Raw genomic sequence first — 23,137 nt, 5'->3', positions numbered from 1 at the left:
ATTAGTAAGTTAGTCTTTGAGAATCACTGGGAGCACTGAGAAGTTAAGTGACTTTTTCAGTCATCTAGGAAGTATAGGTCAGAGGTAAATTTTAAACCCACATTTTCCTGCCTCTTAGGCAGCTAGATGTCAAAGTGAATAGAGTACCAGGCCTGGAGTCGGGAAGTACAGAATTCAAATGCAGACACTTAATAGCTGTGTGACCCTGGGCAAGGCATTTAGCCCCTGTTTGTCTCAGTTTCCCCATCTGTAAAATGGGGATAATAATAGCACCTACCTCCCAGGGTTGTTGTGAGGATTACCTGAGATAATAATGGTAAATGGAACATAGTAAGAGCTATATAAACGTTAGCTAGTCTGGTATACAGAACTGCAAAGTTTTAGTTTCCCTTTTCCTTTTTTTTGGACATGCGCTTAGTAATGACAATAGAGATGTTGGAGCTTCCTTCTTTACCCCGGAGCAGGACGATGGAGCAGCACAACAACCAGCCAATCAAAAGGACTTCTGAAGCCCTGGACAGTTTGACATATCAATGATCGTTTGCAAGTGAGTTGTAGACCAACTTGGAGTTGTCTGAAGTAGCCTGACCAGCCTTGAACCACTCAAAAACAACCTTGAGCAACAGCTTCAGACTTGAGACTTTCCAAACACCCTTCTCCCAGGCTTATTTTGTCTACAGACTTTCCTCCACCCCTTAGCCCACCACCACCATCTCTAGAAACCATAACTATCTCACTCTTTTCCACTCCCCTTTGAGCAGCTGAGAACTCCTCCTCTCTGCTGATTGTACAGGCTCTCCTCACACAATAAACACTTTTTAATTTGCCATCTCCCTGTTTCATTTTGGGTCCCTTTTGGGGCCAGGGGCCTTTGTTCATACCATCTATATCTATATGCTTATATATGTATATTAGTATATGATACATGTGTGTTTGTTTTTCCCTCAAGGGAATTGGTTTTGTGATTCCATTTGTGTGGAGAACTTCTAATGTGGCAAATCCTATCACTGAGGCAAGCTCTTCTCTAACCTGACTTAATTAGGGGGTGAAGTGGATGGTGCACTGGGTTTAGGAGTCAGGATGACGAATTCAAATCCAGCCTCAAATCACTTACTGGTTGTGTGACCCTGGGAAAGTCACAGAACCCCTTTTGCCAGTTTCTCCATCTGTAAAATTAGCATAAAAATTGTCTACCTCCTACCTACCCTATTTCCCTAGGTTTTGTGAGATCAACTTAGATAATAATGACAAATGGTACATGGTAAACACTGTATAAATGTTTGCTAGCAACATACACTAAGCTGCAGTTTTTTGGTTTCTCTATTTTTTTGTGTTCTTAACAATCTCTAAACCCCAACGCCTAAGACTTCTGTACGCATGCATTTTGTGCTCATTAAATGCAAGCTAATTATAGGCAGATATTTGTGCTAGAGAAAAGCTGAGACAGCAGCAAAGTACTGCAGGGCAACCTTTTAATTATCCTTGCTGCGGGAGGTAAGAAAGATTAACTCAGGCCACCACTTAATGAGCACAAAGGACTAACTCCTAGAGAATTAGAGTAAATTACAGTCGCCTTATGGGAATAGCTTTTGAAGGAAAAATTCCCCTTTGAAACCAAGCAGAACCGGACAACAGGTAAGAACCCTTCTCTCCTTCCCAAGGGTTTCCTAGGGTACAGAGAACGCGTTCTCTGCGGCCTGACCCTCTGTGCGAGCCGTAGGAGAAGGGGTAAGCCGGCCCGGGAGGGAAGCATGAAGGGGGCGGGGCTGGAGGAGTTTGCTCTTTTTCCTTTGCGACAGGAGCCGCAGAGCGACACCGCCTCCGCCGCCGGCCGAAGCTAACGGCCTGGGAGAGCGTGGTGTCCACGCCGCTGCCTCTTCTGCCGCCGCCGCCGCCTCCCTGGCCTCGCAGCCATGAGCCCCGAGCCGCGGATGCTTACGCCCTCCCCCAACTGGTACTGCTCCCGCTCCAGCGACGCTGGCCCGGGGGGGGCTGTTCGGGTTCGCCGCGAGGAATTCGGTCTACCTGCTTCACATCGGCCTGGGCCAGAATCCCTTCCACGGTAACCGCCCCGGCCCCAGCCCGACCCTGCCCGTCTCCTCCGGCCCCAGGGACCGCCCGCCCCCGGGGCGAGATCTACCGGCCACCTGGCCAGGCCCTGCCCCGGGGGCTGCCGTGTGACTGGGCTCCTTAACCCGAGACCTGGAACGTGTGCCGTAGTTTAATTATACAATTATTTCAACTCTCCTGGCTTCCTGTGTAATCCCATGTAATCCTGCGCGCGCTGTTTTATAATGCATTGAAAAACACTCTGAGAAGCGGTTCTTAGGCTGCATCAGGTTGCCACGGCCCTGACACCCAAAAAGTTTAAGAACCCCCTGATGGAAGTAATCCTAAGGGCAAGTGGATAGAACGCAGGACCGACCGGGAGTCAGGAAGAAAGACCCGAGTTCAGATCCTGCCTCAGACACTTGCTCGTACATCGTACATACCTGGACAGGCCGCCTCACCTCTCCCAGGTTCAGTTTCTTCATCTGTAAAACGGTGGTAACCATAGCACCCACCTCTCAGGGTTGTTGTGAGGCTCAAGTGAGATACCTCGTTAGCTCTTTTTATTATTATGCCTTGGTCATTTTAAGTTGAGTGAATGAATGAAGAGGCATTTGGTGAGCAGCTGATGTGTGTCAAACTCTCTGCAAAGTGCCAATCCCTGCCCACCAAGAGCCATCCCTTATAAAGGCATTCCAAAAGCCTTAGTGCATTTTTAAGACTTTGGAACACCCTATATTGTTGAATGAAAAAGTGAATCTGCCCCACACAGAGTCAGCAAGACGTAGCTCACACAGAAGACTTGGGTGAAAACTTGCCTCAGATTCATACCAAGTCACCATAAGCACCCACCTTAGCCATCATGGTGGTTTTCAGTAAGACATATAAAACACTTTGCAAACCCTAAAGTGGTGCATAATGACAAGCTATGATTATTAATTGGTTTGTTGCTGGTTATATTGACAATGGAGCCAAATCAGAAAGACAGGAAGGCACTCTTTACCAAGAAAGAAAATATAGAGGGCTCTGAGGCTATGCATACATCATCTCATATTATTATTTATATCATCATCAATATCCAACCCAGTGAAGAGATCACCCTGCTTTGGGCAACTGCCCTCTGCTTGTGCTTGCTGAAGGTCGGTGGTGTAGTGGAATAAGCCCCACTGTTACCTCACCTCTGACCTTAGGCAAATCACTTAACCCATCTGAGCTTGAGTTTCCTTATCTGAAAAATAAGGAGGCTGGACTAGATCACCTTCGAGGACTTTTTGAACTTTCAGTCTAATATCTTAAGACAGCCTGAACAAGAAAAAGTGACTACCAGACAATGATTAGAAACTTAAAAAAATAAGTCTGAGTCCCACATGCGTATAATCTGCTTGATATGTCTCATATAAGACATATACCTTTTCCCAAGATAAAGCTTCTCTCCAATGAGGTTGCAAAATAGGGTATTTAATCAAAGTTGCCCCAGATGTTCATTTTGGTGAATAGCAGTAATTCTTATATGGCATTTTAAACTGGAGTTTTTTTTTTTTCTTATAGTCCTAGGAGAGTTAGTAGGACATACAGAAAGGGTTTCTGGCTTCACCTTTTCTCACCACGTGGGTCCAACCAACTTCTGTGCCAGTAGCTCTGATGATGGAACAGTGAAAATCTGGGATGTGGATACCAGAACAGTTGTGACGGAACACACACTCCATCAGGTAATGTAATCCGACACTGTTTCTCAGTGTGACTTTTTCATAATGATGGTTTACAGTTCCTTTGAGACCATGGTTCAGATCTGCTTCTGACACTTAACTAGCTAGCTGTGTAAGACCATAGGCAAGTCACTGGCTCTTAAGCTTATTTCCTCATCGGTAAAATGGGGAATAAGAATAGTAGTAGTAACTATCACAGGTTTATTGTGAGTCTCAAATGAGAGAACATGTGTAAAGCACTATATAAATGAAACTTATTATATATCCTTTTACTATCTCATTTGTCTGTTCCAGCTGACTTTCTTAGCACATTACTGTTAACCATTAATTGTAGTAGGATCTCATTTTCCTTGCTCTGGGATTTGTTTTTAGGAACTTGTTTTTAGAAATGCCATGTATACCTCTTCAACTACAAGAAAAGGGTTGCCTAAATCAGAGGTGTCAAACACATGGCCCATAGCCCACTTCTGAGTGCACCCAAACCAGATTCAAATGTAGTTCCTATCTGGTTTTAATGCACTGATACATAAATATTTAAAAAAAAAATGTTGCCAGAGGATTTTTCTTCTTTTAGAGAGCAAAACGGGGAAGATGGGACCAATAAATCTTGCTTAGCAGGGCCTTTGTTTGTAAAGTTATATGGACAAAATGTTTTATATGTCTTACTGAAAGCCACCATGATGGTTAAGGTGGGTGCTTATGGTGATTTGGCCAGGTCATGTATGAATCTGAGGCAAGTTTTCACCCAAGTCTTCTGTCTGACTTGAGTCCATCGACCCTTTCTGCTCTGCCTTGCTGACTCTGTGTGGGACAAATTCATTTTTCCATTCAACAATATAGAAAATAACAACCCTAGTAGCTAGAATTGATCCTTGGATTTTTCTGGCCAGCTTCTGTATTTATCCCTTCACTTGCTCACTGTAACAGATTCAATTTCTTTCACCAAGTTATTTAGCTAATAAGCTTCACAATTTTTTTTCCTTTAAAGAATACCATATCAGCATTGCACTGGTCACCTAAAGTAAAGGATCTGGTTGTATCAGGGGATGAAAAGGGAATAGTCATTTGTTATTGGAATAATAGAAATGACAGCCAGCACTTCTTCCCAGAGCCCAGGACGATCTTTTGCATTACTTGCTCACCTCATCATGAAGATTTAGTGGCCATTGGGTACGTGCTATTTCTTTTTTGGGGAAAGTGGGGGGTGGGGGGCAGGGCGCAGGGAGAAGAGTGGTAACTTGTTTTTATTTGGAATATTTGAAAGCCTAGTTGCTTTGATTTTTTGTTAAGAGTGTTCTTTTTTCAGAGAATCTCAGAGACCTTAGAGGCAATCCTCTGGTCCAACCTTTCTATAGCATGCTGGAAACATGGTTATCTATCCTTAGCTTAACCCCTTTTGTGTCATGGACCATTCTGGTAGTCTGGTGAAGCCTATGGATCCATCCTCAGAATTTTTTGAACACATAAAGTAAAATATATAAGATTCCAGTGGAAGCCAATCATGTTGAAATAAAATAATTTTTTTAAACAAATTTGTGGACCCCAGGTTAGGAACCTGTGCTCTATGGATAAGGAGCTTTTGGTTGCAGTATTGAAGAGCTTTAGCTATTAGTAAATTCTTTAGTGTTCATATTCCTCTCACCCATGTCAGAGTTTGGAAAATTTTTAAACTAGAAGATTTAAGCATGGTATTGGGAAAGAACATTGGCCTTGGAGAAAGAACACTTAGTAGATGAAGTAACTTGCTTCAGATCACACACCTCTCTGGGTTTCAGTTACCTCCATAAAACATGGCACTTGGACTACATGATTTTGAAGGTCTCTTCCAATTCTATTCTGGGGCTCTTGTGATTTAGCCAGTCAGAAGTTCATATCATACACTGGGTTCCTACTGTCTATCTCCCTGCAGTGGGAGTATTTTCAGACAGGGATTAACAGGTACACTGTGTGGTGAACCTCAGTGTGTTAGCCATCACAACTAAATTATAAAAGGAACTATTATGCTTATCCGAAGGCAATATTTTAACCTAACCACTGGGAGACAGACATTGAGGGGAAACAGTTTCTTGATCTTCTGATTGCTTCCTTACTTGAACCAGCCCTCCCACAGAGTACTACTACATGGAGAGCAGACACCTAGGGACCTTATGGGACCTAAACACCATCTACTTCTTTCTTCAATATATGTAGCCATTTTCTCCCAGAATGTAGAGGGGACTAGTTTACGAACACTACCAGGTGAAGCCCTGCTTTTCCTTGATTTCATGTGCTTAGCTCAAGGGTGGAAGACACTTATACCCCACTTTTAACACATTACCAGTCCCTCTCCTTTTCTAATCATAACAAAGATTTTATACCACCTCTTGCCTGTAAGTCATTGTTAATGATATGCTGTGTCTACCTAGACCCATCACCGTGTGTGCCTCTCTTTGGGTCCTCTGTAGTTTTTGATTTTTCCATGACCATAGTATTCTATAATTAACATCCACATAGCAACCCTAGGATAATTTTGGTGTTAAATGGATTTGTGTATGAAGGAGCAGGTTGGGATCATTGAAAACTTTACATAGTTTTTCAAGTGCAGCCTAACCCACATTCTTTCTCCAATTCTCAGCCAAACATTGTTCATCTATAATGTTTTTAAAAAGAAATTTCACTAGGCCTTTGTGATACCTAATTTCTTTGTTATTTAATGCTGACTATGATTATATGGGATAGTTTTTACTGAGAAATCAGGAAATTAATATGGGGAGGGGGACAAGAAAATTAACATTTTAACTTCTTTCTCTTCATTAAACATAAAGGAAAAAAATAACCCTGCTTTTCAGATTGTTAGAAAAGGATTTTTTCAGGTCTGAAGATTGCCATTAGGTTTTCTTCTTCCATTTGATCATTGTGTGAAATCCTTTATTTCCCAGTTATAAGGATGGCATGGTGGTCATAATTGACATCAGTAAGAAAGGAGATATTCTTCACAGGCTGAGAGGTCATGATGATGAAATTCATTCCATAGCATGGTGTCCATTACTTGGCGAAGAATGCTTGACCATTCGTCCAGAAGAGAACTCAGGTAGACCAAGGCATGGGGGCAGGGCATAGTTGCATGTTACCTAGATGGCAAACCTCTAGGCTTTTATGTACTATTAAAATATATTGTGGGGAAAGTATTTTCCAAAAAAAAATTTGGACTTTTGCTTGAAATGAAAGTTTAAAATGGGGTGTTATGTCCCCCCAGATGAACATGAGATTCCTAATGGAAAAGTTGTTCAGCAGACCCCGGTAACAAAAGGCTGCTACCTGGCTACTGGAAGCAAAGATCAGACAATACGAATCTGGAGCTGCTCTAAAGGCCGAGGTAACACAGCAGTGTGTTTGTGAAATAGTCTGTTTTTATCAATTAAGCTAACATCTGCCTCTTACTACCTTCTTTTTCTCCTCATTCTGCCCTCTGTGACCTAGAAAAAATAAAGCTAATCACCCTCCCAAATTATAGACCTTCAAAGACTTTTAGACAACCCCACTTTTACCCCAGTTCATCCCTTCTCCATGATAAGCATCCAGTAGCTTCACCTGATTTTTATGCAATATAATCTCAATGCCCATTGGCCTCCTGGGCACACTCTTCTATATACTCTTCCTGTATCAGTGCCCTTTTTTAAACCTAGAACTAAATGTTCCTTGAGGTGCCTTCAAATTCTTAGTCTTTAACTACATCAGATGTCTTCTGAACAGCAGAGTTGTGCAGGACTATCATCTCACTAATCTGCCTCTCTAATAATCACTTGAGCTTTGGATTTCATGTCATGCAGTGCATGAATATTGACCTTGTAGTCCACTGAAACTTCTAGAACTTTTTGAGACAATGTAGCAATTATCTTGGTACCCGCTACTGTGGCTATGTAAAACCAACAACAACCAGCACACAGAAGACTGCTAACACAGGTTCTTTTGATCTACTTTTCTAAAGAAAATAACTTTAAGGGGTTAACAATCTCACTTTAATCACACATACAAATATAACTCACTTAGTTCAGGAGGAAAAGCCAGCAACCTGAACTTCAGAGCAAGTATAAATTACAAACACCATCCACCCAAGGTCAAAGCAAGTCAATCTCTTTAGTCAATACAGAATGTCCAAGTAAAGTCCTTCTTGAGGGTGTGTCCTTCTTCCCACAAGGCCATTGCAGGCTTCCTCCTGGTACCCTCAAGTACTTGTATGTTTTAATTAGCAAAGTCCCAAACAAAAAAGTCCAAAGAAAGTTCTCTTGAGGATGTGTCCTTCTCCCCACACTGCCATTGCAGGCTTCCTTCTGGTACCCTCAGGTATCAGCATGCTTTAATTAGTAAATTCCCAAAGCAAACCAAAAAAAGTGCCAACAAAGTTCTCTTGGGGGTGGGGTCAGTTTTTTGGATCTTACACCCCTACAACAGCTGCTAGCCAAAGTGTTGCTACAGACAAACTGTTCTTTAACCATACCTTTCCCATCTGATATTTATGGTGTTGATTTTTTTAAACTCAAGTTTAAGACTACATTGATACTATTAAATTTTAGCATATTAGTACATTTTGCCTGTCAGGATCTTTTTTGGATCTAGACCCTGTTATTCAACCTTTAGCTTTCTTCCTTAGCTTTTCTTTTTACCTGCAGATTTGATAAGTATTTCATCTATGCCTTTATCCAAGACATTGAAAGCATTTAAAGTAGCACAAGGCCAAGTACGGATCTCTAGGGCACTCCACTGGAAACCTTTGAAATTGACAATTGAACCATTAGTGAATTCTCTCTACCAAATTCACAACTACTCTTTTCTAGTCCATACCATCTTGTCTGTTAGAATTATAGAGTGATTTTGTCTTAAATTAATATCTAGGTTAAATTAAACTTAGTCTAAGAGAACAGATTATAGAAACACACTTTCCTCATCCCAATGGCAGGTGAAGGGACTATGTATATAAAATGTCAGATACAGTGTTTTGCCTAGGTAGGTCCTCAGGATTGGTTGTTTTGGGGTCAATTGCAGAGGAGTAGTGAGTAAGTCAAGATAGGACTGGTGTAGAAAAGGCATCAAGAAAGTATTGTTGTAAATAACAGAAAAATAAAATTTGGGTACATCACTCCCTTATCTACACATCTAGAAGCTCTCCCCAAAGAAAGGAGAGGAAACTGTTCTGTAGTGACCTATTGATGAAGTCACACCAGTTCTTTACAGTTGATGCTTCTATTTCTAAATGTTCACTAATAAGTAATCCCTTTAATAACATATACTAGGTTTTTTTCAGTGAATTCAAGTAAATTTCACTGGCCTGTATTTACAAACTCCAGTCTTCCATTTTTAAAAATCAGGGCAATATTTGGCTTCCAACAAGTATAGTGGGTGTAGCTCACCCATTTACCACAATCTGTCATGACAGGATTTGGATATAACAGCTGCCAGGTATTTCCATAACCTGGAGTATAGCTCAGCAGAGGCTGTTGAAGGGCAGCACATTGTTCTCAATCTGTGTCTTAGAGTGGTGCAATTTTGTCTTTTCCTTTCCAGTCCCAGGATGCCTTTTGGCAGAGAAAACAGAAGCAAATGAGTGTATCTTATTCTCTGGTTAGAGATACTTTTATTTCCTAACTATAATGCTGCCTCTTCTGGGCTGTCGCTTTCTGATCTCCTGTGGAATCCTAGAACCAGAAGAAATGTACTCCTCCCTTAAGTGTGAATGTTTTCTTCAATATTGGCTAAAAGTCTACTGAAAGAGAGAGTTCCCACCCTTCCTTCTTCAGGCTTAACTGTCCTCCAGTGGGAGATCTGCTTCCAATGTTGCTCCAAATGCATTCCTGCCTTTCCCTCTTCCCCCCAGAAGCAGTGTTAGAAATTCCCAGACTAAGCCACAAAAATCCTAATTAGCCTATAATGTAGTTAAAATGATACTATCTATATTTTATGACATTCATTTCTATGGGGAGAAGTTTCAAGTTCTAAATGACTGATTTTACTTGTTGAACTCTATATCACAGTGTTCGTTAATAGTAAATGTATTTACTATCCTCCCAGTCACCCAGGCTTGTAACCTTGATGTCATACCGGACCTCCTCCTCTTGGACTAGTGCTTTCACCTTCTATAGGCTGTTCCTAAAGTCTGGACACATAGACAAAATGCATGTTTTCAAGAAATGAAATGATTGAAATTTTCAACATTTGATTTAATTGGAGTGCTAACAAATAAAATCTTCAACTTCAAATAACATCATATGGTTTCACATTTATATTCCAAACCTGAATGTGCTAAAAATTGACGCAATGTGGATTATTGAATTATTGCATCGAATTCACATGAATCTTGCAAAGCGCATCAACCTTTGCATCACAAATGATGGAAATCATATTGAAGATGTTATTTGTTAATATTCCAGTTGAATAAAATGTTGAAAATTTCAGTCATTTCATTTCTTGAAAATACGCATTTTTGCCCATGTGTCCGGAATTTAGGAATACCCTGTAATTAGTCTCCCTGCTACAAGTCTCTCCCTTTCTCTCTTCCAATCTACTTCACTCAACTGCCAAAGCAATTTTTCTAAAACTCAAGTTTTCCCCCACTGTTACCTTCTTGTTACTCCAGAATCAAATAAAAAGTCCTTTGGCATTTAAAACTCTTCAAACCTGGCCCCTTATTAATCTCGTCTACATACTCTGAGATTCAGCAGCACTGGCCTGCCTGCTCTGTTCCTAATCCATACATTCCATCTCTCTACTCCGTGCCTTTTGCTCTGGCTCTCTATTCTCACCTCTGACTCTTAGTTCCCCTGGCTCCCTTTAAGATTCAGCTAAAATTCCACTTGTCATAGAAGTCCTTTCTCCACACCCCCCACCCCCACTTCTATTGCCTTTCCTCTGAGGTAGATTTCCATTTACCCTGTGTCTTGTTTTTTATTTCGTTATTTGGAACATGAGCTTCTTGAGAGTGGTGACTTGTCTTTACCAGCGCTTAGTATAATGTCTGTCATATAGCACTTAGTAAGTGTTTACTGACCTGATTCAGTTAAGTATTCAATAATCACATTTTAGTGCTCAACCGTGAATGACCTCTTATCTGTAGGAGTGATGACTTTGAAATTACCCTTTCTGAAGAGACGAGGAGGGGGTGTGGATCCCACAGTTAAAGAGCGGCTCTGGTTGACAGTCTTCTGGCCCACTGGCCAACCCACCCAGCTGGTATCCAGTTGTTTTGGGTGAGTAGGCTTTATCAGACTTTACTATTCTTTCACTTTCTTATTTGTCTTCTGAGTCACTTCCTGGGGTTCTGTTTCTAGGGGAGGTTAAGAAGAGAAAGGATTGAACTAAACTTCAAGAGTCTCTGGTCACTTTAGGAGTGATAGAATGTAGCAAATCTTCTAGCAAGTTATTTGTGTACAAATATTTTAATTACTTTGACATAAAGGGGAAAGAGGAACTATTGCCTTTTGGACTCTATAACCCTGACTATGTAACCGAAGCACTGTTTGCCTCATGAATAATGAACTAAATCAATCTTTCCCTTTACAGAGGTGAATTGCTGCTCTGGGATCTCACCCACTCTGGGAAACGAAAATGCACCCTCTTTAGCACCTCATCAGAGGGGCAGAATCACTCAAGGATTGTGTTTAATTTATGTTCAGTCCAGACTGAAGATAAAGAACTTCTGCTTTCCATTTCTATGGATAGGGATGTAAGTTGCATTTGTTGAATAAATATATAGTAAAGAAAAACAGGTGGTGAACATAGCATTCATCCTAAGAGGAAGATGTTTGTAAGGATCTTGAAGCTAGGAATAGCTTTTACAACTGAACTCCAAAAGCTTCTTTAAAGGGTTTCTACCTTCCCTGTACTATTGCTACCAGCAGTTGTAGAGGAACTTTGGGGGGAAAGGCTTTTGAGTTTTTTAGTGATTAAAAAGCTTGTTTCAGTTTTCTTGGCACATCTCTTCACAGGAACCTCTCATCACTTAACTTCAAAGTGTTCTTTGTTTCCAAGTTTTAATGGAGCAATCTGCTTAATATGAAATTGCTCTAGGAGCAAACTGGCTGTATTAGAAGACCCTGTCTTTGTGGCCTTCCTCTTGGCTTGCTTTTATGCTATATTTACTAGATGAAATGCATTTTTCCTTGAGGGATTTCTTGTTATTTAATAGAAAATGTAGAATATAGAAAATGCTACAGTTCTGTAAAGTGAAAAGAATACTATATTTGGGGAGTCAAGGAGATGTAAATTTTACTTATTATTTGATATCTTTGGGCCTCCCGTTTACTTATCCAAAACACAAAAGGGTTGGACTTGGCGGGCTCTAAGGTCCCCTATAACCAAAAGGTTATTTAATTTGGAGTTATATTATTTTAAGGATTTCTCCCCTCCCTTCCCACAGTCTTAATAGAAGAGTTTAACCAATTTTTGATGTATTAACTTTACTCAGTTCCCTCAGATATGTTTTTTTCCTACCATTTCCTCTCCCTTCCCCTCAACCTTGAACTTTCAGTTTCTTAATTTTGCTTATCTATTTTACTTCCTTAATTGGTACCTGTGCCCCTTTCCTTCAACCTTTGCAGGTGAAATGTTGGGACATGACAACCTTGGAATGCTGTTGGACACTGCCTTCCCTTGGGGGGTTTGTCTATAGTCTGGCTTTCTCCCCTGTGGACATGGGCTGTTTAGCCATAGGTGTTGGAGATGGCATGATACGGGTGTGGAACACACTGTCCATAAAAAACAGCCATGATGTGAAAACCTTTTGGCAGGGCATCAAATCCAAGGTTACATCGGTAAGCGGGCTTGTAGCTTACTTTTTACCATTTTATCCTGGCCGTATTGTTTGATCAAACTTTAAAAAACAAAAAGGCATTTTTCCTCTGAACACCCTAAGGTGAACTGGTCTAGGTATCATTCTAAGAATTTTTTCCTGTAGAAAAATTGTAAGTAGAATAGATCAAAGTACCCTATGTGAGACCTGTCATCTGTTAAATTCAAAAGTTTGATAATCCAGCATTATACTTAAGATGGAAAGATCAGATGAGAATGTTTTAGGATTTGTATAATTGCATCTCACTTGTCCTCATTTGGGGGCTCTTTTGCAGCTATCTTGGCATCCAACTAAGGAGGGTTGTTTGGCCTTTGGAACTGATGATGGAAAAGTGGGAATGTATGACACCTACTCCAACAAGTAAGACATGAGTGTCATTTGAGCAATTTTTGATTAGCTGCTATCAGAGGAAGTGATTTGGGACCAAGTGTCAGATGTAGAACAACTTGGTCACTTCCTAGAGACTGCTGTTTTGTTAGATCCAGAAAGAACTTGAAGATTATCTAACCCATCTCTCCTCACTTTGACCAGTGGATCATTTTTGTGACCACTAGATCCCAAACTTAACCAATCCATTTATTTTGAGTTACCCTTATTAATGATGCTTAAAAATCCTGCTTTTATAGAATAGAATGTCTGTCTTATTTTCAAGGAAAAAACTTATCAGTGTACTAATGGTCAATATTTAGCAAAAAAAAACCAGATGTTTCTTTCCTATGACTCCTGAGCTCAGCAGTTGGAATTATTTTTTCTTAACAGACAGAACAGATTTGTCTTTTTCAGTCATTCTCCTGGATAGCTACAGTAGTGTCACTGTGTTTGCCTCATGACTACTAACACTTATTTGGCTCTAGCAACCAATTGAGAAGGAATAAAATAAAGAAAAATTTGAGAGAAGTGATTCTATAAATTGTTTTTCATGAATTTCATAAGAATGATTGTTTATATCTGCATGTTGTATTTTTGGCACTTAGTGATTTTGGTAATAATTATAGTCATAATGATTATGAGCTCCTCTGTTTCAGACAGGAAGAGCATTTAAGGGAAGCTGTTTGTATTGTAACCCTTTTGATTCTTATTTTCTAGACCACCACAGATTTCTAGTACTTATCATAAGAAGACAGTGTACTCTTTGGCCTGGGGACCTCCTGTGCTCCCAATTTCACTTGGTAAGTTTGGGAGGCATTCTACAAAAAGTGGCTCATTTTCAGGAAACCTAGAATGTTGTACATCATCTAGTTTAACCCTGTCGTTTGAGAGAGAAGTACAAAAAGGAGGTGATTTACTCAAATATAAATGTGTTAAGGTATGGAACTGTATATCAAACTGATTTAGTAACTCAACACTTTGAAGGCAAAGCTAAACTGAGACTGCTAGTCTTAGTTTTGTACTGTCTTAGTGGTTTATAAGCTGCTCAAGTAGCTGGCTAGTGGCAGGGTTGGAGGTAGGTCATCTGATTCTAGCTCTTCCATGCTGCCTGTCTTCTCTGTAACAATATACTGGACGTTTAGATATTTAAAACTATTTCACTATGCTACTTGAAAAACATCTGTCCAGTTTTGGTTTGCTCCTAATAATCCCAAATCTGTTTTACCTTTAATAAATTGAACCTAAGGAATTTCCACTGGTGTTTGACTCTAAAGTACCTGTAGCTAAACACTTCATCCCCAGTAGTCATAATTTCTTGAAATTATGGGATTCATTGAAAACTTGTTTTTTTTTTCTCTTGTCAAAATATACGCAGATATAACCTTCAATTAGAGAGGCTAAATTAAATGCTAAACAATGCAGATGTGATTTCTTTGGGGTTGGGGAAGTAGCTAAGAGACAGGAGTTGTGTGTTGATATTTTTTTAACTACCTAGTAGTGGCTGCTTGTATTTATATTCATATGCTGAGAAAGTAATGTGTTGAATAGTAATGTTCGACAAAGTATTGGCTTGCATCAGTATATTCCATTAGCACTACCTTGGTCAGGAATTCAGTTACTGTATCTGGGAAGAATGAATAATGCAATGTAACAGTATTCAAACAACATAAAGCTGTACGTGTAAAAAAAATTCAGCAAAACCCTTTTTTTAATGTTTAAATTAACAACAAAAAACTACTACTACAAACTACTGAGGAAATCATGTCTTTGATAACTAATACTCACTATGTGCCCTCCATCTGTCATAATGCACTTTGAATATTTCACCTACTGTCTCTGTGCAAACGATTCATGCATTCCTCCTCACTGCTTTCCTTTGTTCCGGCTCATATTTCCAACTGTTTACTAGACATCTCTAATATCTCCCTATTACTTGTCTAAAACGGAAAGTGTCATTTTCCCTATTGAACCTACTCCTTACATTTCCCTGTTTCTGTTAATGGTGCCATTATCTTAATTGCTACTCAGACTCAAAATTTCAGTCATCTTTAAATCTACATCCAGTTAGTGCCAAATCTTGTCAGTCTTATCTCCCAGCTCAAGATACAGAATAATACATATATTCTGGACATAGCCAGTGCAGAGATTTATTCTGTTTGACTGCATGTTGATTGCAAGAGTTTTGTTTTGTTCTACTTCCTCCCCTCAGGGAGAGGAGAATGGAAGGGAAAGAACATAAGTGTTTGTTAATTAAGATATAAATAAATTTTTAAAAATCATATTCCCCAAATCTCTTATTTCATTTCTCTTGCTACCTCTTTCATTACTTCTCTGTCACAATAACTTCTTTTGCCCAGGGTACTTAAGACTAGAGCATTTCAATTAAGTTCTGTTTCAGTTTGGGAGAGTGAGAGGTAAATGAACTAATTAGAAAAAGGAGAGAGTTAGCAAAGAAGCTATTGCAGCTAGGGGGCGAAGTGGATTGAGTTCAGGACCTGGAGTCAGGAAAACTTACTGTTCCCAAGTTCAAATGTGGCCTCGGTCACTTACTAGCTGTGTGACCCTGGGCATGTCACTTAACCCTACTTGCCTCAGTTTCCTCATCTGTAAAATGAGCTGGAGAAGGAAATGGCAAACCACTCTCTTAAGTCAATCTCCCAAGTATTTTTAAAGTACCTACTATGTGCCAGACAGCATTCTAGGCACTGGAGATACAAATATTAAGAGTGAAACAGTCCCTGTAGTCACAGTGAACTTACGTCTAATAGGAAAGACAAGTATATATAACAACATAGATAATAGAAAGTTAATAAATGCATGTCCATACATACCCACAAAATAATTAAATACAAAGTGGTTTGGTAGGGATGGCATTAGCAGTTCAGAATGCTACCAGATTAGTCTTACTGCAGTAAATTTTTCGGTCGTGTTGTCCCTCTCGTCCTTGTCTAGAAACCTTCAGTGGCCTGAAGTTTACATTACAGTTTAAGTCCATATTCCACAGTCAAACATTCAGCAGCCTCCTCCAAGCTTTCTAGTTTTATCTACTACTGTTAATTGCCAGTTACTCATTTTCCAGTCAAATTGGACTACTTAAATAAAATTCTCCACAAATACCCTGACTTTCCTAATTACATTCTTCTCTCCCCCATTTTTCCTACTTGGAATGCACTTCTCTTCCAGTCATATTTTACCTGTCCAATTCCTGCCCGTTGTTCAAATACTCTGTTTTTTTACACTCTCCCCATAGTTGTTTGTATGTAGTCAATTGCCTTTAAACTCCAGAAGGACAAGTATTGTATTTTGTTCAGATTCTTTACCACAGTGTCTTGCGTGGGACCCAGGGAGAGATTTTAGAGAAGGATATTAAGATCCATTTTAGGGTCTAAATTTTGATGTCTTACTTTTAATAGCTTATTGTCCTTAGATTGACTTTGAAAGTGCACTGGAAGCCTCTACTGATAGTACAGAATGAGAAGTACATTTTCAGTGATGGTCAATTTACGGACTTCTTTTACTTTACTATTCTTTCTGGTTATAAGAGTTTTACTTTTACTTTTTTTCAGCTGAGGGACAAAGAAGGAAACTATGATAGTGTTGCTAAAAAAAACAAATGGAAAGAGGGTCATTGCAGGAAATTGATTAAGTAAAGCAATCAATAAAAATGTATTAAGCACCTACTGTGTGCCAGGCATAGTGCCAAGTTCAGAAGGAAACAAACAGGCACTTCTGAAAATCATCTCTTGAATTTATTATAGACTTTTTAAAAGGAAGCTATATGTAATAGAGATTCACAGTTGCAACAATCTTATAAAAACAATATCGCCCCCAAGAAGAAAGTTGTTTTTATGGGGTTTTTTTAATACGCAGTACTTAGGCCTTTTGAAACATATAGTTCTGTTGTGATTGTTTTTGTGCAGTAGAATTATGTTCAGTGAGACCCCTTTCATCTTTCTTACCTAGGCAGAGATGGTGACAAGCCTGCTGTAACATTATATAGTTGTGCAGGAGAAGGGATCATCTTGCAACACAATCCTTGGAAACTCAGCGGGGACGCCTACGACATCAATAAAGTTATCAGAGACACCAATGCAATAAAAGTGAGTCTTGTAAGCCAAAACTTCCTTATTACTAATAATACAGATTTTTCTTGGGTTTCTGACCCTGGACCATGGCTGAGACTATTGAAAGTTATATTCATTTATTCAGATGTCCTAAGGGAAATCACATTTAAAATAATTCTTTATTTTCTAATGGGCACTAAATTGTTCCAAAGTCGGTTGGTCTCAGTTCTGTTTAACTAGAATTTTAATAACAATTGATATTTTATAATGCTTTAAAGTTTGCAAAGTGCTTACAAGCATTATCCAATTTGAGCTTTACAAAAGCCCTTTGAGGTAAATGCTACTCATATTATTAGGACAATTTTTTAAAATTTGTTTCTTTTGCAAGTCCATCTTACATTATGCTGTTTTTAAAGTAGCTTTATTGACTCATTTCTAGAAACATTTCATAAATCACAGTTCTTAGAGCTAGGTAAGAATTCAAGGTCACTCCATTTTACAAATGAGGCCAAGAAAGGTCAAAATATTTTTCACCCAAGGTCACAGCCAATTCAGTCAATCAACAGGCACCTACTCTTTACTAGATACTGTCCTGGGCACTGGAAACACAAAGGGAAAAGAATGCAACAATCATTGCTTTTATGTCACCTGAAAGCAGTTTACTAGACAGTCAGTAAACATTTATTAAACACTTACTGTTTGCTATGTGCTGTGTTAGACAAGGAGTTCTCTCCCTCTGAAAGTTAAGCTTTAAATTCTTTATTCTTCCAAAAGAATTTCTTTCAGCTTTGCTTAAATGTAACTTTTATGTGGTCAACATAAATGTTAGAACATGTGATTTGTTAAATGGTAATACCTTTTCATTCAACACATTGTAATAGCAATTTAGATTTGAAGATCTTTCCCACCCATTAATAGGCCGTGTGACCTGCTTACATCATAGGAAGCCTAAGAGACATGTGGTGGGAGGAACTTACTGAGAGGAAAAGGAAGTTGTGTCACAGGAATGCTGAGAGAGAGCAGTTATGGCTGTTAATGGCCACCATGATAGTTAGAGCTGAAGTAAAGAAAGTCCATCTGTGATAGCTGTACAGTGAGTTTCAGGGAAGGCCCCAGCAGAGGGTCAGAGAGGTTTTGGGATGGCAAGGCTCCATGTTGTGATATTGTGTTTAAAGTTCCTTGCTGTTTTGATAAAGTGGGCTGACTGGTTGTGGGAACAGATTACCTGGTTATGGGATCTGGGTATCTGGTATCTGAACAAATGTTTCACTTCTACCTTCTATATGGAAAGTCTCTCATACTTTGCAATACAGAACTACATAGGCATATTCACGATTATCATTGATGTTGTGTTCATTGCCTTACTGATACACACATTTATTAGGTTCCCATTATCTGCAGGTTGTTCAGTCATGTCCTACTCTTGGTGACCCCATTTGGGGTTTTCTTGGCAAAGATGCTGGAGTGGTTTGCCATTTCCTTCTCCAACTCTTTTTACCGAGGAGGAAACCAAGGCAAACAGGGTTAAGTGACTTGTCCAAGGTCGTATAGCTAGTAAGTATTTGAGACCAGATTTGAACTCAGAACTTCCTGATTCCAGGCCTTACACTGTATCTACTGTGCCACCTAGCTGCCTCTGCTTACATTCTACCAGCAAAGATAACAGGTTAAGTGAATAAAAGATATTTTATGTAAAAGAGAAACTAACAGTTCGAAGGAAGGGAAGATAAGCAAAGGCTTTATTATGGGAAGTAGACCCTCAACTAAACCCTGAAGACAAGGATTCTGATAGAAATGAAATGTTGCAGTCACAGTGTAGTCTGTGTGAAGACACAGACAGTAGATGGAATAAGGAGTTTGGATCAGCTAGCAATACAGTTTGGCAAAAATATAGCATGTGAAAAATCTAAAAGTAAGTGGAAGCAAGATCGTGGGAAGCATTAAATACTTTGGTGACTAGTTGGTATGTTATCCTAAAAGCTGAAGGGACCCATTTGAAGCCCAAGAATGATATATTGAAGCCTGTGCCTTAGGAAGGCTAGCAGTGTGGAGGGATTAAAGAGGGGAGAGATTGGAAACAAAGAAGCAAATTGAGAGGCTACTGCAGTGGTCGGGGTGAGAGGTAAAGAAGGCCTTTGTGGAGGCTGATAGGAGTGTGTGTGCAGTGAAAGCAGTAAATACGAGAATTGTAGGGGAGCTGATGAAACTTGGCATCTGATACAATGTGGGGGATAAGGGAGGAGTGAAAAATAAAAAGGAAGCCAAAAGGGAACATCCAGATGTAGGAGAAAAACTGAGAGTGTCATGATGGAAGCCAAGGGAGGATGAGGACTGAGAAAAGGTAGCCAGATTTAGTAGTTTAGAGATTGTTGGTAACCTTGGAAGGAGCAATTGGAGTGATTGCTTCAGAAACCAGATTGCAAGGGGTTGAGAAATGAGTAAGAGGTGAGAAAATGGAGACAAGGGTAGGTTGTTTTTGTCTGCAGGTTTAGCTGTTAAAAGGAGAAGAGCAATTTGGTAGCTTCAGAGCATGACAGAGTAAAACAAAAAAATGAAGGTTGGGGTCCTTTTGTTGGGTAAGGACAGAAGCTGTCTATTTTTTTTTGTTTGTTTTTTAAAGATGGGACAAAACTGAGCATCAGATAAGAAGCCAGTGGTTAAGGAGCAATTGAAGATAAGAGAAAGAGGCCATGACAGGAAGATGGCTGATCTCTGTAGATTCCTATCATTGGACCAGAAATATAGATATCTCTGGAGAGGAAATAGTTAAACCCATGGGAATTGATGAGATTACCAAGGGAGAAAAAATAGAGGGAAAAGAGAAGAGGATCCTAGGATAAAACCTTAGGGTCTATCCTAAGTTGGGGTTGGGATATGAATGATAACCCAGCAAAGGAGACTGGAGAGGGTTCAGAGAAGTTGAAGGAGAACCAGGAGAAAAGTAGTAAATGGTGTCATGAAAGGTCAAAGAGAAGAGTTACCCTGGAGGAGAGAGTGGTCACCAGTGTCAGATGTAATTTATAGGCCAAGAAGAATGAAGCCTGAGAAAAGATTGATTTTGGTACTTAAGAAGAGATCATTGGTAACAAACAGTTTCATTCCAGTGATAGAGTCAAAAACTAGATTGCAAAAAGTTGACAATAGTGAAGAAACCAGCAGCCAGTAAGTGAATGAAGATTGGGGATGGGGGGTGCACAATCTGCTGGAGAAGATGGAACAGGGTGGGATTGAGGACATATGAAGGGCGGGGTTAGCCTTGGCAAAGACTAGAGAAAAAGTGGAGGATGAATGCAAAGTGATATCAGGAGGTTTTGAAAATAAAAGACAGGGAGAAGTTGGCTCAGTTTTCTCAGTAAAATAAGAGGCAAGAGTTGAGAGAGTGAGAAGAGGCAGGAAGTGTGGGAGACTTGAGGGTGGAGTAGGAGTTTTAGAATAACTTCTGTTGGGGTGAACTGGGGAATCAGTAGAGGAATAAAAGGACTGCCTTGTTTGTCCTAAGGGCCTAGTTGAGGTCCAGTAACGTGAATTTGTACTATACCCACACTACGTGGTTGTGAGATCTCATCCAGTTGTTTTTCACAGCTCATATGTAGAATCAGAGGATAGTGGCAGTAATGTGGGGCTGAGGTTTTGCAAGAAACAAATAGGACAAGGGGGCTAACTATTACGTTGGGTTTAGAGAGGGAAGATGCCTGAAATCTCATAATTTTCTTATAAGGTCATGTTTCTCCTTGTTTGTACTAGGAGAAAGCATATCCCAGAAAACTTGGTATTAATCATTTAGCCTTTCACTCTCAATTAATTACAAATACAGCCATCACATAATCAGAATTTTTAAAAGAGTTTTTTTTAAGAGTTTCAGGGTAAAGACGGTTTTGTTTTGTTTTGTTTTCTAGCACAAACTGCCAGCACGCACAGAGATCAGCTGGAAAGCAGATGGCACAATCATGGCTCTTGGCAATGAAGATGGGTATGTGTGTTTGTTTTTCGTTAATTGTCATTTTCATATATATTTCATTACCAGTTGGAGAATGCCATCTGTAATGTTGTTTGGGGAAACCCAGTGTTACTTTGGATCTGCTGTTGCTGCGAGAGGCATCTGATGTGGGGGAAACTACAAGGAATAATTTGGGCATCTTCCATGGTAATAAAAGAAAAGTGTGCTGCTGTATTGCCCGCCCTTCCATAGCACATGACATGTTGTACCACAATAGTAATTATGTTTCCTGCTTTGAACCTGATATTAAGAACAAATCTCTCTACACCTTTAAAGAAAGAGAAGTTAAACAGAATTGTTCTGTAGTTCAATAAGCTTTCTTTCTATGTTATCTTTCAGGAAAATAGTATTTGATGTCTTTTTATTTAAAAAAAAAAAGGTTAGTCTTCAGCTAAAAGCAACAGATGCAGCATGTTATGATACAAAGAGGATCTGGCCATAGTTACAAGCCCTAGTTGCAGAGAACAAGGCTAAGCCTCCTCTGTCATAGGGCTCTACTTGGTTGACCTACCTCACAGTTGTTTTGAGGAGCATGTGAGATTTGTTAGGCAAGTCCTGACAGTTATAAAGCACTTGATACATTAGTTATTAAGAATGTAGTATAAGCTACGTAACAATCACTTGGCCCTCCCTTTTTTATTATGAAAGTTAGCAAAGCTTTCCAGATTTTGTGGCTTAAACAAAAAAATTGTAAAGATAATGTATATAAAGGTTTTTGTAAACCTTAAAACTCTCTAAATGTTAGGTGTTATTTAAGAACGTTTCAATTACTTGTTTGAGAATCTTAGTTGTTAGTCTCAACTTTTGTGGGGGGGTGGGGGGGGGGCAACCTGTAGAATCAATTGTGAGACTACTTATCTCTTCTTTTCTCAATTTGGTAAAACAGGAGAAATACTGTTTGAGTAGGATCTGAATGTCACTCATTTTTCTGGTCTTGGTGTGTTTCTCATTTCAGATCCATAGAAGTATTTCAGGCTCCTAACTTAAAATTGATCTGTACAATTCAGCAGCACCACAAGCTAGTGAATGCCATTCGATGGCACCATGAACATGGGACCAACCCAGAATTAAGCTATCTGATAGCCTCCGGATCCAACAATGCTGTCATTTATGTGCATAACTTGAAGAGTGTGATAGGTAATGGATTTCAGCTTCTGTTACCAGCCTAACAGGGATGAGCCATTGATAGTTAAGTAATTTTCCACACCAGGCTTTGTACCATTTTAACTTCTTTTTGGTTTTATAAAACAAACTGCATCAGTTTACCCCTTGAGAGGTAAATCAGATATCATATGCATTTCCCTGAAACCTCACATTGGTCATGTCTCTCCTGTGCTCAGAAACTCTCTGTGCTTACCAGTTGCATTATAAGATCAGGCACCCTACCTGTAGCTTGATTTTCCATTTCTCACCTACATCGAAGATTGACCACAACTAAACTGATCTATTTACTGTTCCCAAGACATGCCATCTTCACTTTCACTGCCTACCTTCAAAGTCCAACTCGTGTTCCACCTTTACTGTGAAGTTCCTTTATCACCCCTTCAGGAAATAATCCATCGTTCCTCTGAATTCCTACAGTACTTAGAGTTCGTACCACTTATATTTGGCACTTATTTACTGAATGGTATCATTAAATATTTTCCCATTGAAATTATGTTTCTTATATTTGTATTCCACTCTCCAAATGGCCCAGTGCTAAGCATACCTAGTGAATATGCAGTAAATACCTGACTGATTGGCTTTGTCCATAGCTGTGGTAGAAACAGGTGTTATGTATTTTGTTGCACAGAACAGTCCTTCCCACATGTTTCCAAGTGGTGTTCCTAGCCAGATCTATCAGTATTTAAAGAAGAAGAACCAAAAGTAGATCTGAAACTTTCTCACTAAAGCAACCTGTAGATAAGCTTTGGATTTGGCATATAAGAAACAATATTTTGAAAGGTTACGTCTGTGTCCCAACAATTCTAATTTCTGATCTTGGGGATGATTTTTTAAAAGCATTTAAATTGACCCATGAATAAATTGGTAAGTGAAGTGAATTTATTTTGCTTGTAGATTATATCTTTGTGTTTAATACACTGTTCTCCAACTATATCACTTAAGAAATGGAGTAGAACTAGAACTTTTT

At 39.4% G+C, this 23,137-nt stretch overlaps 1 protein-coding gene across 1 annotated transcript in view; it reads left to right on the top strand.

Moving 5' to 3' along the window:
- The first annotated feature begins 1,822 nt into the window (after nt 1-1,822).
- The window catches only part of GEMIN5 (gem nuclear organelle associated protein 5), a 44,709-nt gene continuing 23,394 nt past the window's right edge, over nt 1,823-23,137 (top strand). The window contains 14 exon segments of the mRNA XM_036750626.1: nt 1,823-1,985; nt 1,987-2,062; nt 3,598-3,758; nt 4,744-4,925; nt 6,674-6,825; nt 6,991-7,110; nt 10,843-10,975; nt 11,289-11,451; nt 12,326-12,538; nt 12,851-12,936; nt 13,663-13,745; nt 16,909-17,045; nt 20,906-20,979; nt 21,962-22,143. Of these exon segments, the coding sequence (XP_036606521.1) occupies nt 1,914-1,985; nt 1,987-2,062; nt 3,598-3,758; nt 4,744-4,925; nt 6,674-6,825; nt 6,991-7,110; nt 10,843-10,975; nt 11,289-11,451; nt 12,326-12,538; nt 12,851-12,936; nt 13,663-13,745; nt 16,909-17,045; nt 20,906-20,979; nt 21,962-22,143 (1,834 nt within the window). The 5' untranslated portion in view covers nt 1,823-1,913.

Source organism: Trichosurus vulpecula, chromosome 3 (genome assembly GCF_011100635.1).
Source record: "Trichosurus vulpecula isolate mTriVul1 chromosome 3, mTriVul1.pri, whole genome shotgun sequence".
Lineage (NCBI taxonomy): Eukaryota > Metazoa > Chordata > Mammalia > Diprotodontia > Phalangeridae > Trichosurus > Trichosurus vulpecula.
This window is presented reverse-complemented; position numbering and strand designations above follow the sequence as displayed.